We start from the raw sequence: 19,535 nt of genomic DNA on the forward strand, positions 1-19,535 counted from the left end.
GTCTATGGGGTCGCATAGAGTCAGACATGACTGAGGTGACTTAGCAGCAGCATAGGGGATAAAAGTTGAGAAGACAGGTGATAAAATCAAGTGTGATTTAGATACACCAAACTCAGTATAATTTATCAGATTCTGGGATTATAGAATTATGTGGCCAACGTTGATATTAGAGTGTGGCTGTTTTAAATCATCATGCGACATAGTGGAAAGAGCATGGGTTGAATTCCCTCTCTTGTTTTTTACTGACTCTGTGACATTGGGCTGCTGCTGCTAAGTCACTTCAGTCATGTCTGACTCTGTGCGACCCCATAGATGGCAGCCCACCAGGCTCCCCCATCACAGCTTTTCTTCCAAGGAGCATGTGTCTTTTAATTTCATTGCTACAGTCACCATCTGCAGTGATTTTGGAGCCCCCCAAAATGAAATCTGTCACTGTTTCCATTGTTTCCCCATCTATTTGCCATGAAGTGATGAGACTAAGATGCCATGATCTTAGTTTTCTGAATGTTGAGTTTTAAGTCAACTTTTTCACTCTCTTCTTTCACTTTCATCAAGAGGCTCTTTAGTTCTGTTCTTCACTTTCTGCCATAAGGGTGGTGTTATCTAAGGGATGCATATCCAAGGGCTGCTGCTGCCGCTAAGTCACTTCAGTCATGTCCGACTCTGTGCGACCCCATAGATGGCAGCCCACCAGGCTCCCCTGTCCCTGGGATTCTCCAAGCAAGAACACTGGAGTGGGCTGCCATTTCCTTCTCCAGTGTATGAAAGGGAAAGGTGAAGTCGCTCAGTCGAGTCTGACTCTTGGCGACCCCATGGACTGCAGCCTACCAGGCTCCTCTGTCCATGGGATTTTCCAGGCAAGAGTGCTGGAGTGGGATGCCATTGCCTTTTCCAAGGGCTAGCTGACTTAAAAGAGGTTGGATGGTTTGGCTGATCCCATGGGATAAAAATGTGGATGAGAGGGTGGAAGCCACATAAAGTAGATTTCAACCCAGTACAAGAATCTTTCTTGGTATTACAATAGTAGCTGCCTATTGTGAAAATTCAAGCAGCACAGAGACGGGAGATTAAAAATTGCCCTCCATGCTTCCACTGTACCTCTTTCTGTAGATGTCACTGCGGTAAGCAGGCTTTTGCATATTCTTCCTGAAATTTTGTATGTTAGGCCTTTATACAGTTTAGTGGTTCTTAGGCTCTAGTAGCACTCAGGGTAGCCTGAAGGGTTTTAACAGCATAGGCTGTGAACCATACTCCCTAAAGTTTCTGAATTAGTAGGTCTGGGCTGGAGCCTGAGAGTTTGCATTTCTAACACATTGCTTGGTGGTGCTGATGCTGCTTCTCTGAAGATCACAGTTTGAGAACAACTGATGTGCTTTCCTCTTTACAGAGTTCTTACAAATGCAGTCATATTGTAGTATCTAAGAATTTGCTCTTTTACTCAATAACATATAATTAGCAATTTCCTTTAGCTATGTCTCATTTTTAACAACTGCTTCTGTATCAGTTTTAGCAAGTCCCCTATAAATGAATGGGGCTTTCCTAGTGGTTCAGCAGTAAAGAACCCAGATGCAGTGCAGGAGCTGCAGGAGATGTGGGTTTGATCCCTGGGTTGGGAAGATCCCCCGGAGGAGGGCATGACAACACCCTCCAGTATTCTTGCTTGGTGAATCCCTTGGATAAAGGAGCCTGACGGGCTACAGTCCATGAGGTTGCAAAGAGCCAGACATGACTAAAGTGACTTAACATGCAGGTACTATAAATGAATATTGAATGTTTCCAAGGTTTTTGTGAGTGTGCCCTTGCCTTAAAAAAAAAAAAAGCAGAAATGTGAGTTTTTGTATATATCTTATAGATGAACCAATCTTCAGTTCTTAGAAGGTAAATTCTTAGAAGTTACAACTCTTGGGTAAAGGGGTAGATTTGGAAAACAGATATTGCCAAATTGTCCTAAAGGAGGATGAACCAATTATTCTCCTGTTAAAGGTATCTGAAACTGCTTGTGTCCCCAAGCTCTTGCCCAAAATGGATATTATCAGTGTTTTCATTTTCTGCCCATTTTTTAAAGTTTCTCAGTGTATCTCAGTGTTGTTTTGATTTGCATTTCCCTCCATTTTTTGTGAGCTTAAAGGGTCAATGTATGGATTGAATATCTTTTTCTGTGAACTGCAAGTTTCTATTTTTTGCATCACATGAACAAAGGCAGCAAACTTTCATTTGAGGGATTGCTAGTAATGTTGTAAGGTTGGCATATTAGGCGTTGTGATTAGAGATGAGGTTGGGAAGTGGGGTTAGTGGTTCGGGCAGGAGCAGGAGCTTTGAGTTCCTTGTGGGCCAGATAAAGAACTTGGCCTTCACTTTGGGCAGAAGCAGCATTTCTGGTGTTGACGCTTACACTGCTGCTCATGATAATTTTAACAGGGCCTGTTTCTGGAAAGGCACACTGTTCAGTAATCTTCAGTAGCTCATTCTTAAGGCCTTTCACGTGAGGCCTTGAAGCCACCTAGCCGTTCTTCATAAATAGGGTGTGTGGGGGAGTGGTAGGGCAGCCCAAGAGGGAAGGGACACATGTATACTTCTAGCTGATTCATGTTGTTGTACAGCAAAAACTAACACAACATTGTAAAGCAGTTACCCTTCAATTAAAAAATGGTCAGTAATCGTTAGCAGTTAGTAAAAATAAAGTACTCTATATTAATAATATATAATATATACTATATAATAATATATAATAATAATATAAAAATGTTTATATTAGTAAAATAATAGAGAAAAATTCTTTAAAGAGGAAAAAAAAAAGCCGAAAGAGTAGGCCAGAGACCTCAGCCATCCTCGGTCTGGGCATTGTCTTTGAAGGCAGAGTTTTACAAGATGGTGCCTGTAAGATGGTGCCTGGATTTTGTTGCTGTACCCAATACTTCTCTCCTCCACGCCTGTGTGTGCAGAAGTAGGCTGCAGGTCAAGGAGGAAGAATGCCCTGGCAAGGGGTGCAGTGCTTCATACAGAAGAGAGGCTTGCGAACAGTGCTTCTAGACCTCTCCAGGGATGGAGAGTTTTTAGAGGCTTTTTATTTTAAAAGGTATTCGACTATTTTATACATTAATAATTTCCTCTTCCCTCCCAGCCCAAGAATTCCCCTATTACTGCAGGACACACGGCATGCTTCCCTCTCGGCAGAAGGAAGTAGAGGGCAGAACAATCTCAATATCTAAAGCTTCTCATGGTAGCCTGTATAGTGACATAGGGTTGTCATTAATCAGAGCATGGAGGGGGCGTTTCTGATGGTTGAGTGTCTGAGAAGTTTTCACAGGATGAACTGACTTGGAATTGTGTTCTGAATATGCTAAGGATGAAAGCAACTTGGTTGGGAGGTGGGAAAAGTCAGGTCATTTCAGGGATGGATAAGAGTCCTGTTCTGGCCTAGACAAACCTGAATTTGAATACAGCCTCCTTCAACTTCCAGCTTTGTGACCATCCACTGGATTTTGTTCCCCTCGGGATTTTAGTGTCTTCCCCCTGTAAGTGGGGGAAGGGTGGGTGTCATAAATGTGGATTCCTCCACTCCCCGTCTCTGCAGAGAGAATAGCTTGGCAGGGCATTTTAAAGGGCTTGGAAGGCATTTTAACAAGTAGGGAGCTGCTTTATTGGATCACAAGGATTGAAGAGAAGGCAGTGTAAGTGAGGTTTTATAGGAGAGGACATGGGAGATCCAGAGTTTAATTTGCTCTCAGGCGATGTTTGGTTTGGGAGTTTGGGGATGTCATTTAATGCGTCAGATTTTCCACCCGTGATTTCGTCAGGACCTATACCGTGCATCTGGCCTCAGCATGGCTGAGTTTTGTATTTTCTCTGCGTCAGCTGTTGAGCGTTGCCTGGGTGGCTATTGGAGGGTGGTGGGTTTTGGCCATTGCCCAGGACCGCCTCAGTGTTGATCCCTGTGGCCACCACATTGTGAGGCACGCACAAGGCTTCGTTAAGTTTGCCTGTTCTACCTGGTGGAATCCAACTTGGAATCTAAGATGACAGCCAGCTTTTCTTCCTTCCGATTTAATTCCACACCCCTCATCCAGTCACCTCAGATTTGTCTTTAAAGATGGGCTCAGTCCAAAGCATGAAGATCCTCAACGTCTTGAAAAATACTGGGCTTTGATCTAGTGCTTGGAAGACTGATGAAGACAGTAAACTGGTACTTCTTTTATCAACTTCCATCTCCGTATTCTGCCAAGGAAGGGGGAGTTGGAACAAGACGCTTGGCTTCAAGAGTATAGCCGAGATTCCGCTGGTGAATGGAGCCCCCTTACTGCCACGTGCGACATTGCCAGGTGCATTAGTTGCGCTTCAAGTACATAAACTAGGCACAACTTGATGCATCACTGTTTGACTACAAAATCTTGCAAAAGTAAGATTCTTACGCTAAATTGTCAACTATTTAAGATCAGAAATGATGTATTTTTCAGCTTCCTATTCCTAGTGTCCTGACCCAGAGAAAGCACTTTACATTTGTTTACTGGAATTTGAGCTATTAGACATGGTGTGAATACCTAGGTATAGATCATGCATACTAAACATCCCTGCAGATGTTCAGGGATGATTTGGTTATGAAAGAAAAGGTTGGCATATCTTAATAGTCCTAATAATTGCTGCTGTTTACTGAGTGTGTGTGTGTGTGTGTGTGTGTGTGTGTGTGTGTGTGTGTGTGTGTGAGCCGCTCAGTCAGGTCTGACTCTTTGTGACCCTATGACTGTAGCCTGCCAAACTCCTCTGTCCATGGAATTCTCCAGGCAAGAATACTGGAGTGGGTGGCCATTCCCTTCGAGGGGATCTTCCCATCCCGGAATCTCCCATATTGTAGGCAGATTCTTTACCATCTGAGCCACTAGGGAAGCTGTTACTGAGCATACCATATATTAATACCAGGCACTGTGCTGGGCACTCTGGTTATACAATCTTAGTTAATCGTTCAAAGAATACAGCAAGGTTGGAGCTGCAGGAGACAGCCTTTTACTTTACGAGGAGAAGTACCTGTCAAGAAGCTGTACTTGTTCTCCCATGTATATTTTTGGTAAAGCCGATGGAGAACCAGGTATTATTTCCAGATTAGCTCTTTCCTTCCCATGCCAAATTTTCTCTCCATTTTAGAGCATGGGATAACTGCTTAAAGTGGTATTTCATTCTTTCTGTTGAGGAGACTAAAGTGGAGCAGCATACTCATTGCTTATCTTTTTCTTCCCAAATCTCCCAACCCCTGATTATATTATAACTAAAAAAAAAAAAAATTATGTGTGACTTGTGTACCTGAATTCCCAGCCAAGACCAAAGATCAAAGTCAAGAGAGGATATTAAGCTCACTCCCAGGTCCCTGGGACGCGGTATCTGTAGACACTGTCCTCAAGTTTGTCCCGGAGGAGTGGCCCACTAAGAAGTAGAACTGCAGGTAAGCTTATCCTCCCTGGAGGGTTGCAGTCTTAGGGAACAGTGTTCTGCTCTGCACTTGTTGAGTGCAACGCTCAACGGCTGACGCAGAGAAAATACAAAACCCAGCCATGCTGAGGCCAGATGCACGGTATAGGTCATTTAGGGGAAAAGAAGGAAGCCAGTATAAGAGAACAACCCCACAGAGTGGCTTTCAGCACGATTATGTGTAGCATGGCCCCTTTTGAGAATTTTTGGGACAGTTATGCAGAGAACAGCCTCCATGTCCCTGACTCTGTCTCCTTTTCTCACACTGCCTTTGAGCAGCTTTCACGTTTGTTGAGGAATCAGCTGTGAAGCCTATGGTTTCCTGTGGCACATTTCTAATAATATTTGTACAGGCTATTATTTAATGCACCATATAAATATTTATCATAAGAGCAGTCTTTTGATCATGAACAGAGGCTAAAAACCAGTTCAGTCCGTGCTGGCAATTGGCTGGGAAGCTGTTCTGCCCTTTGGAGCCTCTTGTAGACTGAGAAGTTAGGTAAGGCCTGGGACACGTGTGCAGCCAGCTTGAATTTCTCCCTGTAGCTTTTCTTTCTCTTGTCCTCCACAGTCTATGCTCTTAATTCTCTTGCCTGACCAGTCACCTCATATTCCCTATTAGTTATGTTTCCTTTTTAATGGGCTTCCTGGTGGCTCAGATGGTAAAGAATCCACCTGTAATGCAGAAGACCTGGGTTCGATACCTGAGTTGAGAAGATCCCCTGGAGGAGGCATGGCAACCCACTCCAGTATTCTTGCCTGGATTATCCCCATGGACAAAGCAGCTTGGTGGGCTACAGTCCATAAGGTCACAAAGAGTCGGATACCCCATATTCCTTATTAGTTGTCTTTCTTTTTAGAGAATTTACCTGTGCCTCAAATAAATGAAGTGGGATCAACTTTCTGACTCTCAGCATTCATCTATTGGGCTTTAAAGCCACACCATTGTGACCTGGACAAAAACCAGCTCCTCTGGTGGTGTGCTCTGTGACCTTAAACTGCTTTATTGCTGAGAACCTCAGTCTCTTTAACTGGAAAATGAGCTCGTAGTGGCAATCTCACGGGATTGTTACAAGTGAAATCACAAAATCAGGTGGGTGATTTGCAGAGCAGAGCTTAATAAGTGCCAGTTGTTGCTGCCTTTGTTGTTGATACTGTTGTTGAAGGATTCGGTTTTCACTTTTAGATTGGAAAGAGCCCTAAAGTTGCCTTAAGAGGCCAGGGTTCAAATGCAGGTGCTGCTGCTGTTTACTCTTTGTGTGACTTGGGGCAAATTTTCCTATCCCAACAAGGTATAAAATGGTGGTAGGTTTCCCAGCTTAAATGCATTTCAGTTGGAAGAGATGAACTTGTGAAAGTGCCAAGCATGCAGGAGGATCCTAATCTTTTTTTTTTTTAAAGCAAATTATAAAAGGGAATAATGTTTTCCGTTTTGCAGTTAGTTTATTCTCTGAGGCCAAGAGGAACTGGAATATAGTTTGGAGTCTAGGACACATCAGAGAGTACTTATGACCCGGGAACAAAGGGCACAGAGGGGAGACGAGGAATCTGAGTGCAGAAAATCCTCTGGCAGAGTTTTTATAACTCACAGGGTCAAGTTTCAGGGAAGCTGCCCTAGAGCTTGAACTTTTCAAGATCCAGGTGTGGAAACAATCATAAAGAGATCACTTAAAACCAAAGTAATAGGAAACGTAGTGAACCTGAAATATTTAATTAGGATCTATTTCTTACAAAAACATGAACTGGGGTGTGTGTGTGAACAATGCAGAGAAGGGATGATGCCCTTGTTCCCGTGGGTTTGACTCTCTTTTGGACTCATGTCTCAGTCATACAGTCTAGAAATGGATAGTTTTACCAGAGGCCACCTGGTATTGGGGAAGGGACAGTCTCTGAAGGTGGGCAGCTTGAGTTCTGAGTAAGCCAGTTGTAGACAGAGTAGGCACATGGCTTTGAGCCCTAGGTTAGGAAGACCCCCTGGAGAAGGAAATCCACTCCAGTATTCTTGTCATGAACAGAGGAGCCTGGTGGGCTACATTTCACAGGGTCACAAAAGAGTCAGGTACAACTTAGCGACTAAACAACAACAATGATGTACAGAGTAGGCAGAGTCCTTGGCAAACATACATTAACTACGTGGAGGGTATCCGGCAGCATGGGGCTTCCTAGGTGGCACTGGTGGTAAAGAACCCACCTGCCAGTGCAGGAGACATAGGGAGGTGGGTTCTATCCCTGAGTTGGGAAGATCTCCTGGAGGAGGGCACGGCAACCCACTCTAGTATTCTCGCCTGGAGAGTCGCTATGGACAGAGGAGCCTGATGGGCTACATACAACCCATGGGGTCGCAGAGTCGGACATGACTGAAGCAACTTAGCATGCATGAACCTGTTAGCATGGCATTCTGAGATCACTTAGGGATTTGGCAGCCAGAGGGATTGAGATTGCTCTCACCTCCATCACCTGCTATTTATATGACATACGGGAGCAAGTTACTTGACTAGTCTAGGACTTGTTTTTCCTCATCAGTAAAATGGGAATGGTCCTAGTAATTCTCTTCAAGGGTTGATATCAGGACAAAAAGTGGATTTAAAAATGTAAGCAAGCTGCTTAGTAAAGCATCAGATACACAGTAAATTTTTACCTTTTATTATTTCCCTAAAGGTGGGTTTTAAGAGTTTGCTCTGAGTCTCAGGGACGTGGTGAGTTTGTGCCATGTGCCAGACACTGGGCTGGCACTAGGGGTACCGCTGTGGTCCAGGCAGCCCTGGAGTTAACTCTCTAATGGCAAAGCTGCAGTCTCCGTACAAGTCACACATGGAGGGGGAGGGTTCTCCGGAAGGATGGTCTCTTTCCTCTTTAGCCAAGAAATAGGTCCAAAACCCAGAGCCAGGGTAAGCCCCAAGTCAGCTACAGAGTAGAAATCTGCCTCTTTGGATTTTACTGGGAATAAATCAGGATGTCTGGGTGGTGGGTGGTGAGATGAGATATTCCATGCAGAAGAGGACAGTCGCAAGTGAGGGAACCAGGCCTGAGGAGCTGGGCCAGCCCCCTGGGGGCCTCTTTTGTCACTGGCTCTGGTAGGAGAAGAGAGAAACTTGGGTGGCTGGCCAAGTCTGTGTAAGCCAGAATGTTTGCATAGACTCTTCATTTCCTATTTTTCCCCCTTGTTTCTCCCTGCAGTGTTTAGAATAGTTTTGAAAAGCTCTAGTCAAGGACAGAGTTGTTGACTTGCCAGGATCAGTGTTGGAGAGCAGCGTCCTTGGGTCCTTCCAAGTGGTGATGGTGGGACACTAAGAGAGGGAGTCCTGAGTTCAGCAAGTGGAGGCCTGTGGTCATTTGGGGGCGGTGGAGCGGCCAGCCTAGCCAGTCTTCCTCCTCTGCAGATAAAGAAATCTGGGAAGATATAAGCCACGGCACTGCCCTAGCAGGGTGTCTGACGCCTGGCACAATCTGCATTTCTTCTAATGTCAGTCTCTGATTGCAGCATGCCTCATTATTTCATATGTCACTAAGAAAGATGTCCCTGGTTGCCATTGGTTTTTAAGAGTCACTGATTTCAGAGAAGCTAAATGTGAAAAGAAATAGGTAGCTTAGAATTAATAAAATGTGGTTGTGAGCATCCAGTAAATATTTATTAATTGGATGAATGAAGCATACAGATATTAGAATCAAGGCAAAACACTACTGCAGATAAATACAAACCTAGGAATCTGAACTATTAAAGCGTTAAAGCATGAACCTGTTCATCCTTATTTTTGTTGTTGTTGTTGTTGATTCACTGATTTAGGTGTTCATTCCATAAGCACTTACCGAGAACTATTATGTACCAGACAGTGGACTGGTTTGGGGATACAGGCACTGTAGGAGCTGAGGATATAGAAATCAATCAGTTCCTTTCTTCATTTTCAGGCCAGTGAGGGAGGTGAACACAGAAGCAAGAAATTCGGTCAGAGTGATTTTTAAAAGTTTAAAAGAAAGAAGGGACACAGTACTATGGTGGCACTGGGGCATGGAGAGAGGCAAGAGGTGATGGTTGGGATTCTCTGGTGGTGCAGTGATTAAGACTCTGTGCTTCCAGGGAAGGAGCCCAGGTCCGATCTCTGGTCTGGGAACTATATCCCATATGCCTCAGTGAAGATCCCACGCATGGCAGCAAAGATCCTACATGCCACAGCTAAGACCCAGAGCAACCAAACAAATTAAAAAAAAAAAAGTTGGTTGAGCAAGATCTTAACATGAAAGTCAGTAGGCAGCATATTAAAAAGCAGAGATGCCAACAACGGTCCTTCTAGTCAAAGCTATGGTTTTTCCAGTAGTCATATATGGATGTGAGAGTTGGACTATAAAGAAAGCTGAGTGCTGAAGAATGGACGCTTTTGAACTGTGGTGTTGGAGAAGACTCTTGAGAGTCCCTTGGACTGCAAGGAGATCCAACCAGTCCATCCTAGAGGAAATCAGTCCTGAATATTCATTGGAAGGACTGATGCTGAACCTGAAACTCCAATACTTAGGCCACCTGATTCAAAGCACTGACTCATCGGAAAAGACCCTGATTATTGAAAGGAAAGACTGAAGGCAGGAGGAGAAGGGGATGACAGAGGATGAAATGGTTGGATGGCATCACCAACTCCATGGACATGAGTTGAGTAAACTCCGTGAGTTGGTGATGGACAGGGAGGCCTGGCGTGCTACAGTCCATGAGGTTCCAAAGATTCAGACACGACTGAGTGACTGAACTGAACTGAACTGAGGGAGACAAGAGAGAAAGGAAGTTGGAAGGAAAGAGCAGTATGAAATAGAGACAGTCCTGTAGTGGTGTGGTGCACTTGGGAACCTGTGAGGGTTCAATGTGTCTGAAGCCTGATGTGAGAACAGGCAGGACTATGGTAGATGTGGCTGGGTAGGAGGCAGAGGGCAGTTCCCGGAGGGCCTGGGATGCTGTACCGAGGGCCTCAGCCAATGGTTTTCAGTCCTTAGGAGGAACTCAGCAGAGCCACTGTTGGGGGAGGGTTGAGGGCCAGGCAAGGATGATCTTTGCTTGACACAGCGCTGCTGTGCTTTGATCTATTTCAGTTTCCTTCGAGTAATGGCTTGAAGAAAAAATATCCCCATTGGACGTTTGAAGGAATGCATGGTTTGAAAACTGGTGCCACTGATCGTGTGGGCGAGGAGATGAGAAAGCAGTTAGGCTGGAGCCTGGGAGTTGTTCTCTGAAGCTCAGAGGAGGGTAGCCCTTGTTCCTACTCCAGCTTCCACCTTCGCCTCTCCAGCTGCCCATGAATCATAGAGGCCACATGCTGTTGGGGGATCATTGTGAGCAAGTCAGAAGCCATCATGTTTAACGAAGCCATTTTTAACTGGGATAAATACCCAGGAAACCTTAACGGAACACCTGCTGGCTGACTTCGTTTTTGAATCCCCAAGTATGATCTTGCGGAGGAAACATTACCTCTTTGGAGTGAAAGGATGCAGAATACTGCTGTGGTTGAAATTAGACCCTGGGCGCTGAGGCTACCCTGAGCTCACCTAGGGGGCTGTAGCATGTTCTCCAGCATAAATGTCTTGGAGGCTTGTTCTTATTCTTTAAAACTCCAGTCTGGAAAATGAAAGCCTCTGTGAGATGTCTGCATCATGGGGGCTAATCTGAGCAAAGGGACCCAGAGCCGCGGTGAAGGCCAAGGAATTCCTCGAGTGTTTGCTGGGCAGTTTCCTTGTAACTCGCAAGGGGTCTGTAAAGAAAACAGATTGTCTAATAAGTTCCTGATCCTGTCTCCCTCGAGGCTCCTTCCCAGTCCCAGCCAGTTCATGACACGGCTGCAGTGTATCTGCCTCTTCTCCAAATGTGTGCTGTGAGCTGTCACGAAGGAAAAGAGAACGTACAGGGGTGGGATTGTGGGTTCAGGCTGCTCTGCAGTCGTGCTGCCTCCTCTCTTGATTTCCGAAACCCTTCTGCCCGTCAGCATAACGTGGATGATTATCGCAGCTTGCGTTTACTGTTCCTCAGTGTGTGGACCTATCGTTAAGAGAAAATTTACATATTCCTTGGAGTCTCATCTTAATCACCTATAAAATAAACACTCACCGTCAGGGTGAGGAGGGAATTGGATGAAAGCAGGCAAAAGGTACAAACTTCCATTTATAAGATAAATGAATAGTAGGAATATAATGTACAATGTGATAAATATAATTGACACTGCTGTATTTGTATATGAAAGTTGTTAAGAGAGTAGACCCTACAAGACCTCATGACACAAATATTTTTCTGTTTTTCTTTTCAATCTGTATGAGATGATAGATATTTACTGGATGTATTGTGACAATCATTTCTTAAGATATGTAAGCCATTATCATTATGCTGTGTACCTTGAACTTAAACAGTTCTGTATGTCAATTACACCTTAATAAAACTGGAATAAAAATGGTCTCACCTTGTAGCATCACAGTGAGTAGAGGGCCTCTATGCTAAAGCTGAAACTCCAGTACTTTGGCCACCTCAAGCGAAGAGTTGACTCTTTGGAAAAGACTCTGATACTAGGAGGGATTGGGGGCAGGAGGAGAAGGGGATGACAGAGGATGAGATGGCTGGATGGCATCACTGACTCGATGGACAGGAGTTTGAGTGAACTCTGGGAGTTGGTGATGAACAGGGAGGCCTGGCGTGCTGCAATTCATGGGGTCACCAAGAGTTGGGCACGACTGAGCGACTGAACTGAACTGAACTGAACTGAACTGAACTGAATGACTTCCCTGGTGGCTCAGATGGTAAAGCACCTGCCTACAGTGTGGGTGACCCAGGTTCGATCCCTGGGTCAGGAGGATCCCCTGGAGAAGGAAATGGCACCCCACTCCAGTACTCTTGCCTGGAAAATCCCATGGATGGAGGAGCCTGGTAGACTATAGTCCATGGGGTCGCAAAGAATCAGACACGAGTGAGTGACTTCACTCACTCACTCGTGTACTGTTTAAAGTGCTTCTTGGCACGTGATAGGTGCTCAGTAGATAGTTTTTTGAATGAATGGCTGACTGGGTAGGCGAGTTCCTTTTTAGCAGTGGCCATTGCCCTTTTAATTCAAATTCAGTGAGGAAAAAATGTATATCTGTTGCTTCCAGATTCTCAGTTCTACAACCCTTTGTTTATCCTCATTGTGCTTTTCATCTGATATCACAACTTTGTTTGAATAATGGTGAAGCTTGTAAATGCTCATCATCTGAGTCCCTCCAAAGAACAGAAACTCCGTGTCTGAGGCCACGCCTGCCTGTTCACCCACCACCTACCTCAGTGCCTGCTTGCACACTGGCAGCAATGAGCATCTTTCTTGGATTAATGAATAATCATCCAGTTTGTCAGCTGTGCCCCTTCCATTTCCACTTTCAAGATGTCCTGTGCTCGACTTTGCAGACCAGCTTTTTCTTCACGTGGTTTGGCCTTTGACCCCACAGGTGGAGGGATAGCAATGTCCGGTGGAGATGAACCCAGGAGCTTCTATGTGGGCATGGACGTGGGGACTGGCAGCGTCCGAGCAGCCCTTGTGGACCAGAGGGGCACCCTCTTGGCTTTTGCAGACCAGCCCATCAATCAGTGGGAGCCTCAGTTCAACCACCATGAGCAGTCGTCCGAGGACATCTGGGCCGCGTGCTGCATTGTCTCAAAGGTATGGCCCTGACTCTGGCATTCTATCCTTGCGCATGCTTCCTTCCCACCACCCCTCTGCTGAGTGTCTCTTGTGTGTCCATCTGGTGCCAGGGACAACGTAAGGGTAACTTTAGACACTGGCTTTGCCTTTTGGGAGCTCAGGGTCTGTGATGGAGACCAACAGTCAGCAGGGATATGACATGAGAGGTGTGGGAACAAAGTGACTGTGGCTGGAGCTGAGGCTGGGGCTAACCCAGAGGGGCTCAGGGTAGACGGTGGAGGACCCGGAGCATGCAGTCGGAGGATTTGGTTGGGTGTGACTCTATGTGAAGATGTCACTGATAACCATAGCTCACCTCTACAGTGCCTTCAGGTGTGTCCAGTTCTGTGTAAAACAGGTTAACCTGCATCATAGAGGGGAATCCTTGCAATGGCTGTATAGAGGCAGTGCTATTAACACCATCATTTCACTGAGGCAGAAACAGAGCCACAGAAAAATTAAGTAACTTACCCATGCTTATGCAGTTAGTAATTATGAAAGGCAGGGCTGGAACCTAAGCAGTCTGATTCCATTGCTGCACCCTGAGTCACTGGACTGTCCTGCCTTCCAAGTGGACAAGTGAGGGGAACCTCTCTTGTTCAGAGGGAGCAACATACGCAAAGGCAAGGTGGGCTCTGAGAAAGGAAGAAAGTCGGGCAAGACCAGTGCATCTCTGAGTTGTAGCAGGTAGGCATTTTTCTTGAGTGGCCTTTGTTTGCAGTCAGCTTGCTGACTTGGAAAAAAGTGATGCTGGGTGAGAATTGTTCCCTTTTAGTTTCGCTTGACTGGTTTTATATCCCAGTAATCAGGAACGACAGAGATGTTTTTGTCTTTTTTTTTTTTTTCCCCCAGAGGGAAAAATAAAGACCTGGATTCTGTCTTCTCCCTGTTTCTAGTTTAGTTCCTTAAATATTCATGATGGGCTTGGTAATTTGCAGATGGACAGTTCACCATTCTGTCCGTATCGATCAGTCTGTTTAAACTTTCATGAGCTCTGGGCTGCTGTTAGTGCCCCCAGAGAAGAAGGCAGGGAGAGGAGGCTGGGGGTGGGCAGCACTGGAGCATGATAGAGGAATAAAAGGGAGGCATGTCTTTTCTTCTGCCTGTTTAATTTTCTTCCTCCCTCCCCCTCCCAGCCCTTGCCTTGGTGAGAATCCTCTACTCTTTGCCCTTGGGTCTCCTTTGTCCTTCCAACATAGAGCCTTTCTTGCCATTAAGGAAATTGTCAAGAAGAAAATACAATCCCCTGATGAAAAGCTACTTTAAAACAGGTCTGCTCTAAGTACAGCTTGGTTTAATGCTGGATTTTTAATCATCTTACAGTGGCAGCCACCGCATTATCTGTTTGAGCCCCTTCAGCCATGTGAGTGCTCTGGGCATTTGTCCTTCTTGAGGCTGTGCTTCTAGCATGAACCTGGATGACACTATTGGGTCCTAGGCCCTTCTTCTCACATGGGGCATGGCCATGGGGCCATGTGTCAGAAGCCGTGGGATAAGCCTGACGCATCTGCTCATAGCTCATCGCTGTGTGAGGTTGAAGGAGGGAAGCATGTTTATATTGGAGAGTAACACGCCAGAGAGCACAAATTCTAGAACTGGACTGCCTGGATTGACATCCCAGTTCCAACATCTATTAGCTTGTCATCATGAAAAAATTACTTTTGGTTTCTTGCTTGAGTTTTATCATCTGTAAAATGGGAATGATGACTGTGCCTATCTGCTTTGGGTCGCTGTGAGGATTAAATGAGTTAATGCATACAAAATGTCATAACAGTGCCTGGAAATGAGTAAGCACTGTGAGTCCTATGGCGATTGCACTGGTGACAGTGACAAAAATGAGTAGATGATGGAGGAGAATGAATTTTTAAGATAGAATGTTGAAAAGTCAAAGTCAGTAAGGGAGGTACCTCATGGGGAATATTCACTCCTTTTCTGGTTAGAGTTCTTTCTATGTAAGATTTTGAGAAGCAATGGTCTGGGGCAAAGGGTGACATAAAATACATCCTGATCTGTCTTGTTCTCAAAAACTTAAGGAGCTCAAGAGCTTGAGAGCAGTTGTATTGTTTCCTTTTCTCTAAGTTGCTCACATTGCCTGAGATGGTTTTCCCTTAGTCAAATTAATAAAAACAACAAGAACAACAGCAGCAACAGTAACAATAGTTACCACTATTATCAGTAATAGTAATAATAACAGTAATCATGAATAATAATTAATAGTAATAGTAACAGTAATAATAATGATGATGGCAACTAACATTTCTTGGACACTAATTCTGTTCCAGGTATCAAGCTGAACACTTTATAACAATCACTCCTTGTTATCTACACAAAAATCTCTTTTTTAAAAAATTGAAGTATAGTTGATTTACAATGTTATGTTAGTTTCACATGTACAGCAAAGTGATTCAGATATATATATATATATATATATATATATATACACACACACACATACATATATATTCTTTTTCAGACTCTTCTCCCTTATTGGTTAGTACAAAATTATTGAGTATAGTTTCCTATGCTATAGTGTAGGTTCTTGTTTGTTAACTATTTTATATATAGTGAAAGTGAAGTCACTCAGTAGTGTCCAGCTCTTTGCGACCCCATGGACTGTAGCCCACCACCTCCTCTGTCCATGGGGTTTTCCAGGCAAGAATACTGGAGTGTGTTGTCATTCCCTTCTCCAGGGGATCTTCCCGACCCAGGGATCAAACCCAGGTCTCCTGCATTACAGGCCAACTCTTTACTGTCTGAGCCACCAGGGAAGTAGTGTGTATATATTAATCCCAAACCCCTAATTTAACCCTCCCTCACTTTTCCTTTTGGAAGCCATAAGTTTGTTTTCTGGTCTATTTCTATTTTGTATCTGAGTACATTTGTATCTTTTTTTCAAGATTCCACATGTAAGCAATAATATAGGTGGAATCTTTTGTCCTTTCCTACCTGGCATAGTTCACTTAGTAAGACAGTCTCTAGGTCCATCTTTATTGGTGCAAACAGCATTATTCATTCCTTTTTTTTTTTTTACTGAGTAATATTCCATTGTATATATGAACCACATCTTCTTTATTTATTTCTCTGTTGTTGGACATTTAGGTTGCTTCCATGTCTTGAGCTCTGTGTCATCGCCGATTTTAATGGCTTATGTTCCTTTTGGGGGGCTTCCCAGGGGCTCAGTGGTAAAGAATCTACCTACCAGTGCAGGAGATATGAATTCCATCCCTGGCTCGGGAAGGTCCTCCGAAGGAGGAAATGGCTACCTACTCCAGTATTCTTGCCTGGAAAATCCCACAGACAGAGGAGCCTGGCAGGCTACAGTCCACAGGCTCACAAAAGGGTCAAACACAACTTAGTGACTAACCATTTCTGTTGGAGCCACAAATCTTAATCACTTCAATAAGGCAAGAACATTGCAAGTTTAGTGTATAGTAACAGATTCCATTAGGAAGAAGAAGATAAGCTGGAGGTGTCATTTAGTCTGCAAATATTTATTGAGCACTACTGTGTGCTATGCTCTTTGCTAAGAACTGGTATATATATATGGGAGAGGGGGCTACAACAAGTTCTCTGCCTCTAAGGATAAAATAGTTAAGTTGCATGGGAAAAAAATATCCACAAAGTCAACAAAGTGCCATTTCCCCCCCCGCTAAATTGTACCAGCTGTATGAGTAATATATACTTCGAGAGAGAGAGAGAGAGCAGAAGGAGGAGTCATACATGTGGGATTGAGCAATGATGTCACCCTCCTACCGTTCATAGAACCTGTATGGTTTGCAAAGCATGTTCCTATCCACTTGATTGTCTTAGGAGGTGGGTAGGGGAGGGATTGTTCCTTCCATATTATAGTTGAAAAGAACAACTGGGATCCAGAGAGTGAAGTGAGTTTTCCTAAGTCACCCAGGAAGTGGGTGATAAGCCCGAAGTCAGGTCATATCTCTGCATTCCCTCCGTCTCCAACACCCCATACCTTCATCTTTTGTTTAGATCGGCACTGGAATGTAACCTCCTCCTAAATGTCCTTCCCCTCTGTGATTTTTCTCCTTCTTGAGCTGGAATGACATTTTAATACTAACTTGACAACTCTTCTATAGCCTCAAACTACTCTTAAGATAGAACTCAGAATTCATAACATGGCCTCCAGGCCTTGCATGGTTTGGTTTTAGCCTGCTCTTCTGGTTTATCTCATGGTCCTTCTCTTAGCTCTTCCACCTACATTTTCCTTCTCTCCTGTCTTCACACATGCAGTGCTTCCTCTCTTTCATACATATTCTCTCTTCTTCCTGTACACTCTTCCTGCCTACAGCCAACATATTTCACTCCCATACATCCTTAGATCCATAATGTCCAATATGGCAGTCACTAGCCACATGTCTTTTCATACTGTTCATGGGGTTCTCAAGGCAAAAATACTGAAGTGGTTTGCCATTCCCTTCTCCAGTGGACCACATTTTGTCAGAACTCTCCACCATGACCCATTCATCTTGGGTGGCCCTACACGGCATGGTTTAGTTTCATTGAGTTAGACAAGGCTGTGGTCCATGTGGTTAGATTGGCTAGTTTTCTGTGATTGTGGTTTCGGTCTGTCTGCCCTCTGATGCCCTGTCTCAGCACCTACTGTCTTACTGGGGTTTCTCTTATCTTGGACATGGGTAAGAGCAGCTTCACAGCTGCTCCAGCAAAGCGTAGCTGCTATTCCTTACCTTGGAGGTGGGGTATCTCTTCATGGCCGCCACTCCTGACCTTGGACGTGGGTATCTCCTCTCGGCCACTTGCCCTCCAGTGCCATTACTTTGCCAACAAATGTCCATCTAGTCAAGGCTATGGTTTTTCCAGTAGTCATGTATGGGTGTGAGAGTTGGACTGTAAAGAAAGCTGAGTGCCAAAGAATTGTTGCTTTTGAGCTGTGGTGTTGGAGAAGACTCTTGAGAGCCCCTTGGACTGCAAGGAGATCCAACCAGTCCATCCTAAAGGAGATTGGTCCTGGGTGTTCATTGGCAGGAGTGATGTTGAAGCTGAAACTCCAATACTTTGGCCACCTGATGCAAAGAGCTAACTCATTTGAAAAGACCCTGATGCTGAGAAGGATTGAGGGCAGGAGAGGAAGGGGATGACAGAAGATGAGATGGTTCAATGCCATCACCAACTCAATGGACATGAGTCTGGGTAGACTCCGGGAGTTGGTGATGGACAGGGAAGCCTGGTGTGCTGCAGTCCATGGGGTCACAAAGAGTCAGACACAACTGAGCGACTAAACTGAGCCATGTGTCACCATTTACCTTTAGTTAAAATGAAGTGTAGGTTAAAATTCACTTTCTGGAAACACTTTTTTTTGCACAGGTTTCTACAAAGTCAGCTTCTCAGGTCCTTCGAGTGTTTCCTCAAATCTCACCTTTTTTGCAACTGTCTGCCTTCCCCGGCATTCCTGATTCCCCTGACATCACTTTCTAGTAAACTGTACATACACTATATAATTTTTTCAGTTTATGGCTGTTGTCTGTCCCTACAATGTAACCTCCAAAAGGGTAAGGAATTAAAAAAAATTTTTTTTCTTTCCATTGCTTCCCAAATACCCAGAAGAGTGCATAGCATGACCTTAGAAGGGGCTTGACAGTATTGAATATTTACTGACGTATTGAATATTTACTGACTAATTGAATGAATGAGTAATTGAATTGTGTAGGCAATGGGGACTGATGGGCCTGAGGGAACTAGGGATTTCATAACCTCATGCATACCCCCAAAGCTGACAAAAGCATTCAAATCAAGAATTAAAATAATACAGAACCAGCCACATGGAACTCTGTTGAAAACTGAATTCTGTGAGGCCCCAGGCCTTGACCCTTGATTCAGATATAGCTAAAGATAAAACCAGGTATGCCTCTGACCCTCCAGTTCTCAGTTTGGAAGATTTCTGAGGAACGCTGTCTCCCCACCCAATATGGCAGAGCCTGCTGATTTAAAACACATGCAGGATTGAACTGGTTCCCACAGTCAGAACAAAGCGATGCACAATCCCTTCCCCAAATATTTGTTTGCTGCCCCATAGCTACGAGTTGACAGTTGCGAGACATGGACCAGGTTACAGAATGAAGTTGCAGAAATCTCCTTCTCTGGAAATTCTTGAGCAGAGCAATGTGCTTTCTCTCTAGCCGAGGAAATTCCCTTGATGCCAAGTTGTTGGGGTGAGTTTACTAGCCTGCTTTCTTCTTCCATTAATGAGAGTATAAAAAAATCCTCAGGTCAGCAGGTCAAAGTCCCAGGGGCCTTCTGGGTAGTGTGACTCTGACAGCCATCTCTCTGAGATGGTTTAGCTGGGAGTGGGGTGGAGGAGTTGTGGTGGGGGGTCTCAGTCATGATAAGCATGATCATAAGGTATTTCCATATAAGGCTGGGCAAATGACAGTG

General features: G+C 44.6%; 1 protein-coding gene across 16 annotated transcripts in view; it reads left to right on the top strand.

Annotated features, from left to right (window-relative positions):
• The window catches only part of FGGY (FGGY carbohydrate kinase domain containing), a 510,923-nt gene that overhangs the window by 14,312 nt on the left and 477,076 nt on the right, over positions 1 to 19,535 (top strand). For 9 of the 16 annotated variants that reach the window (XM_069592908.1, XM_069592919.1, XM_069592895.1 and 6 more), the window contains exon 2: positions 12,895 to 13,106. In XM_069592908.1, coding sequence (XP_069449009.1) covers positions 12,909 to 13,106 — 198 coding nt within the window. In that variant the 5' untranslated portion in view covers positions 12,895 to 12,908. Of the gene's footprint in view, positions 1 to 5,302; positions 5,432 to 10,527; positions 11,577 to 12,894; positions 13,107 to 19,535 lie in introns of those variants that run through there. The other 7 variants (XM_069592892.1, XM_069592914.1, XM_069592918.1 and 4 more) reach the window with 4 other exon arrangements.

Source organism: Ovis canadensis, chromosome 1 (genome assembly GCF_042477335.2).
Source record: "Ovis canadensis isolate MfBH-ARS-UI-01 breed Bighorn chromosome 1, ARS-UI_OviCan_v2, whole genome shotgun sequence".
Classification (NCBI taxonomy): domain Eukaryota; kingdom Metazoa; phylum Chordata; class Mammalia; order Artiodactyla; family Bovidae; genus Ovis; species Ovis canadensis.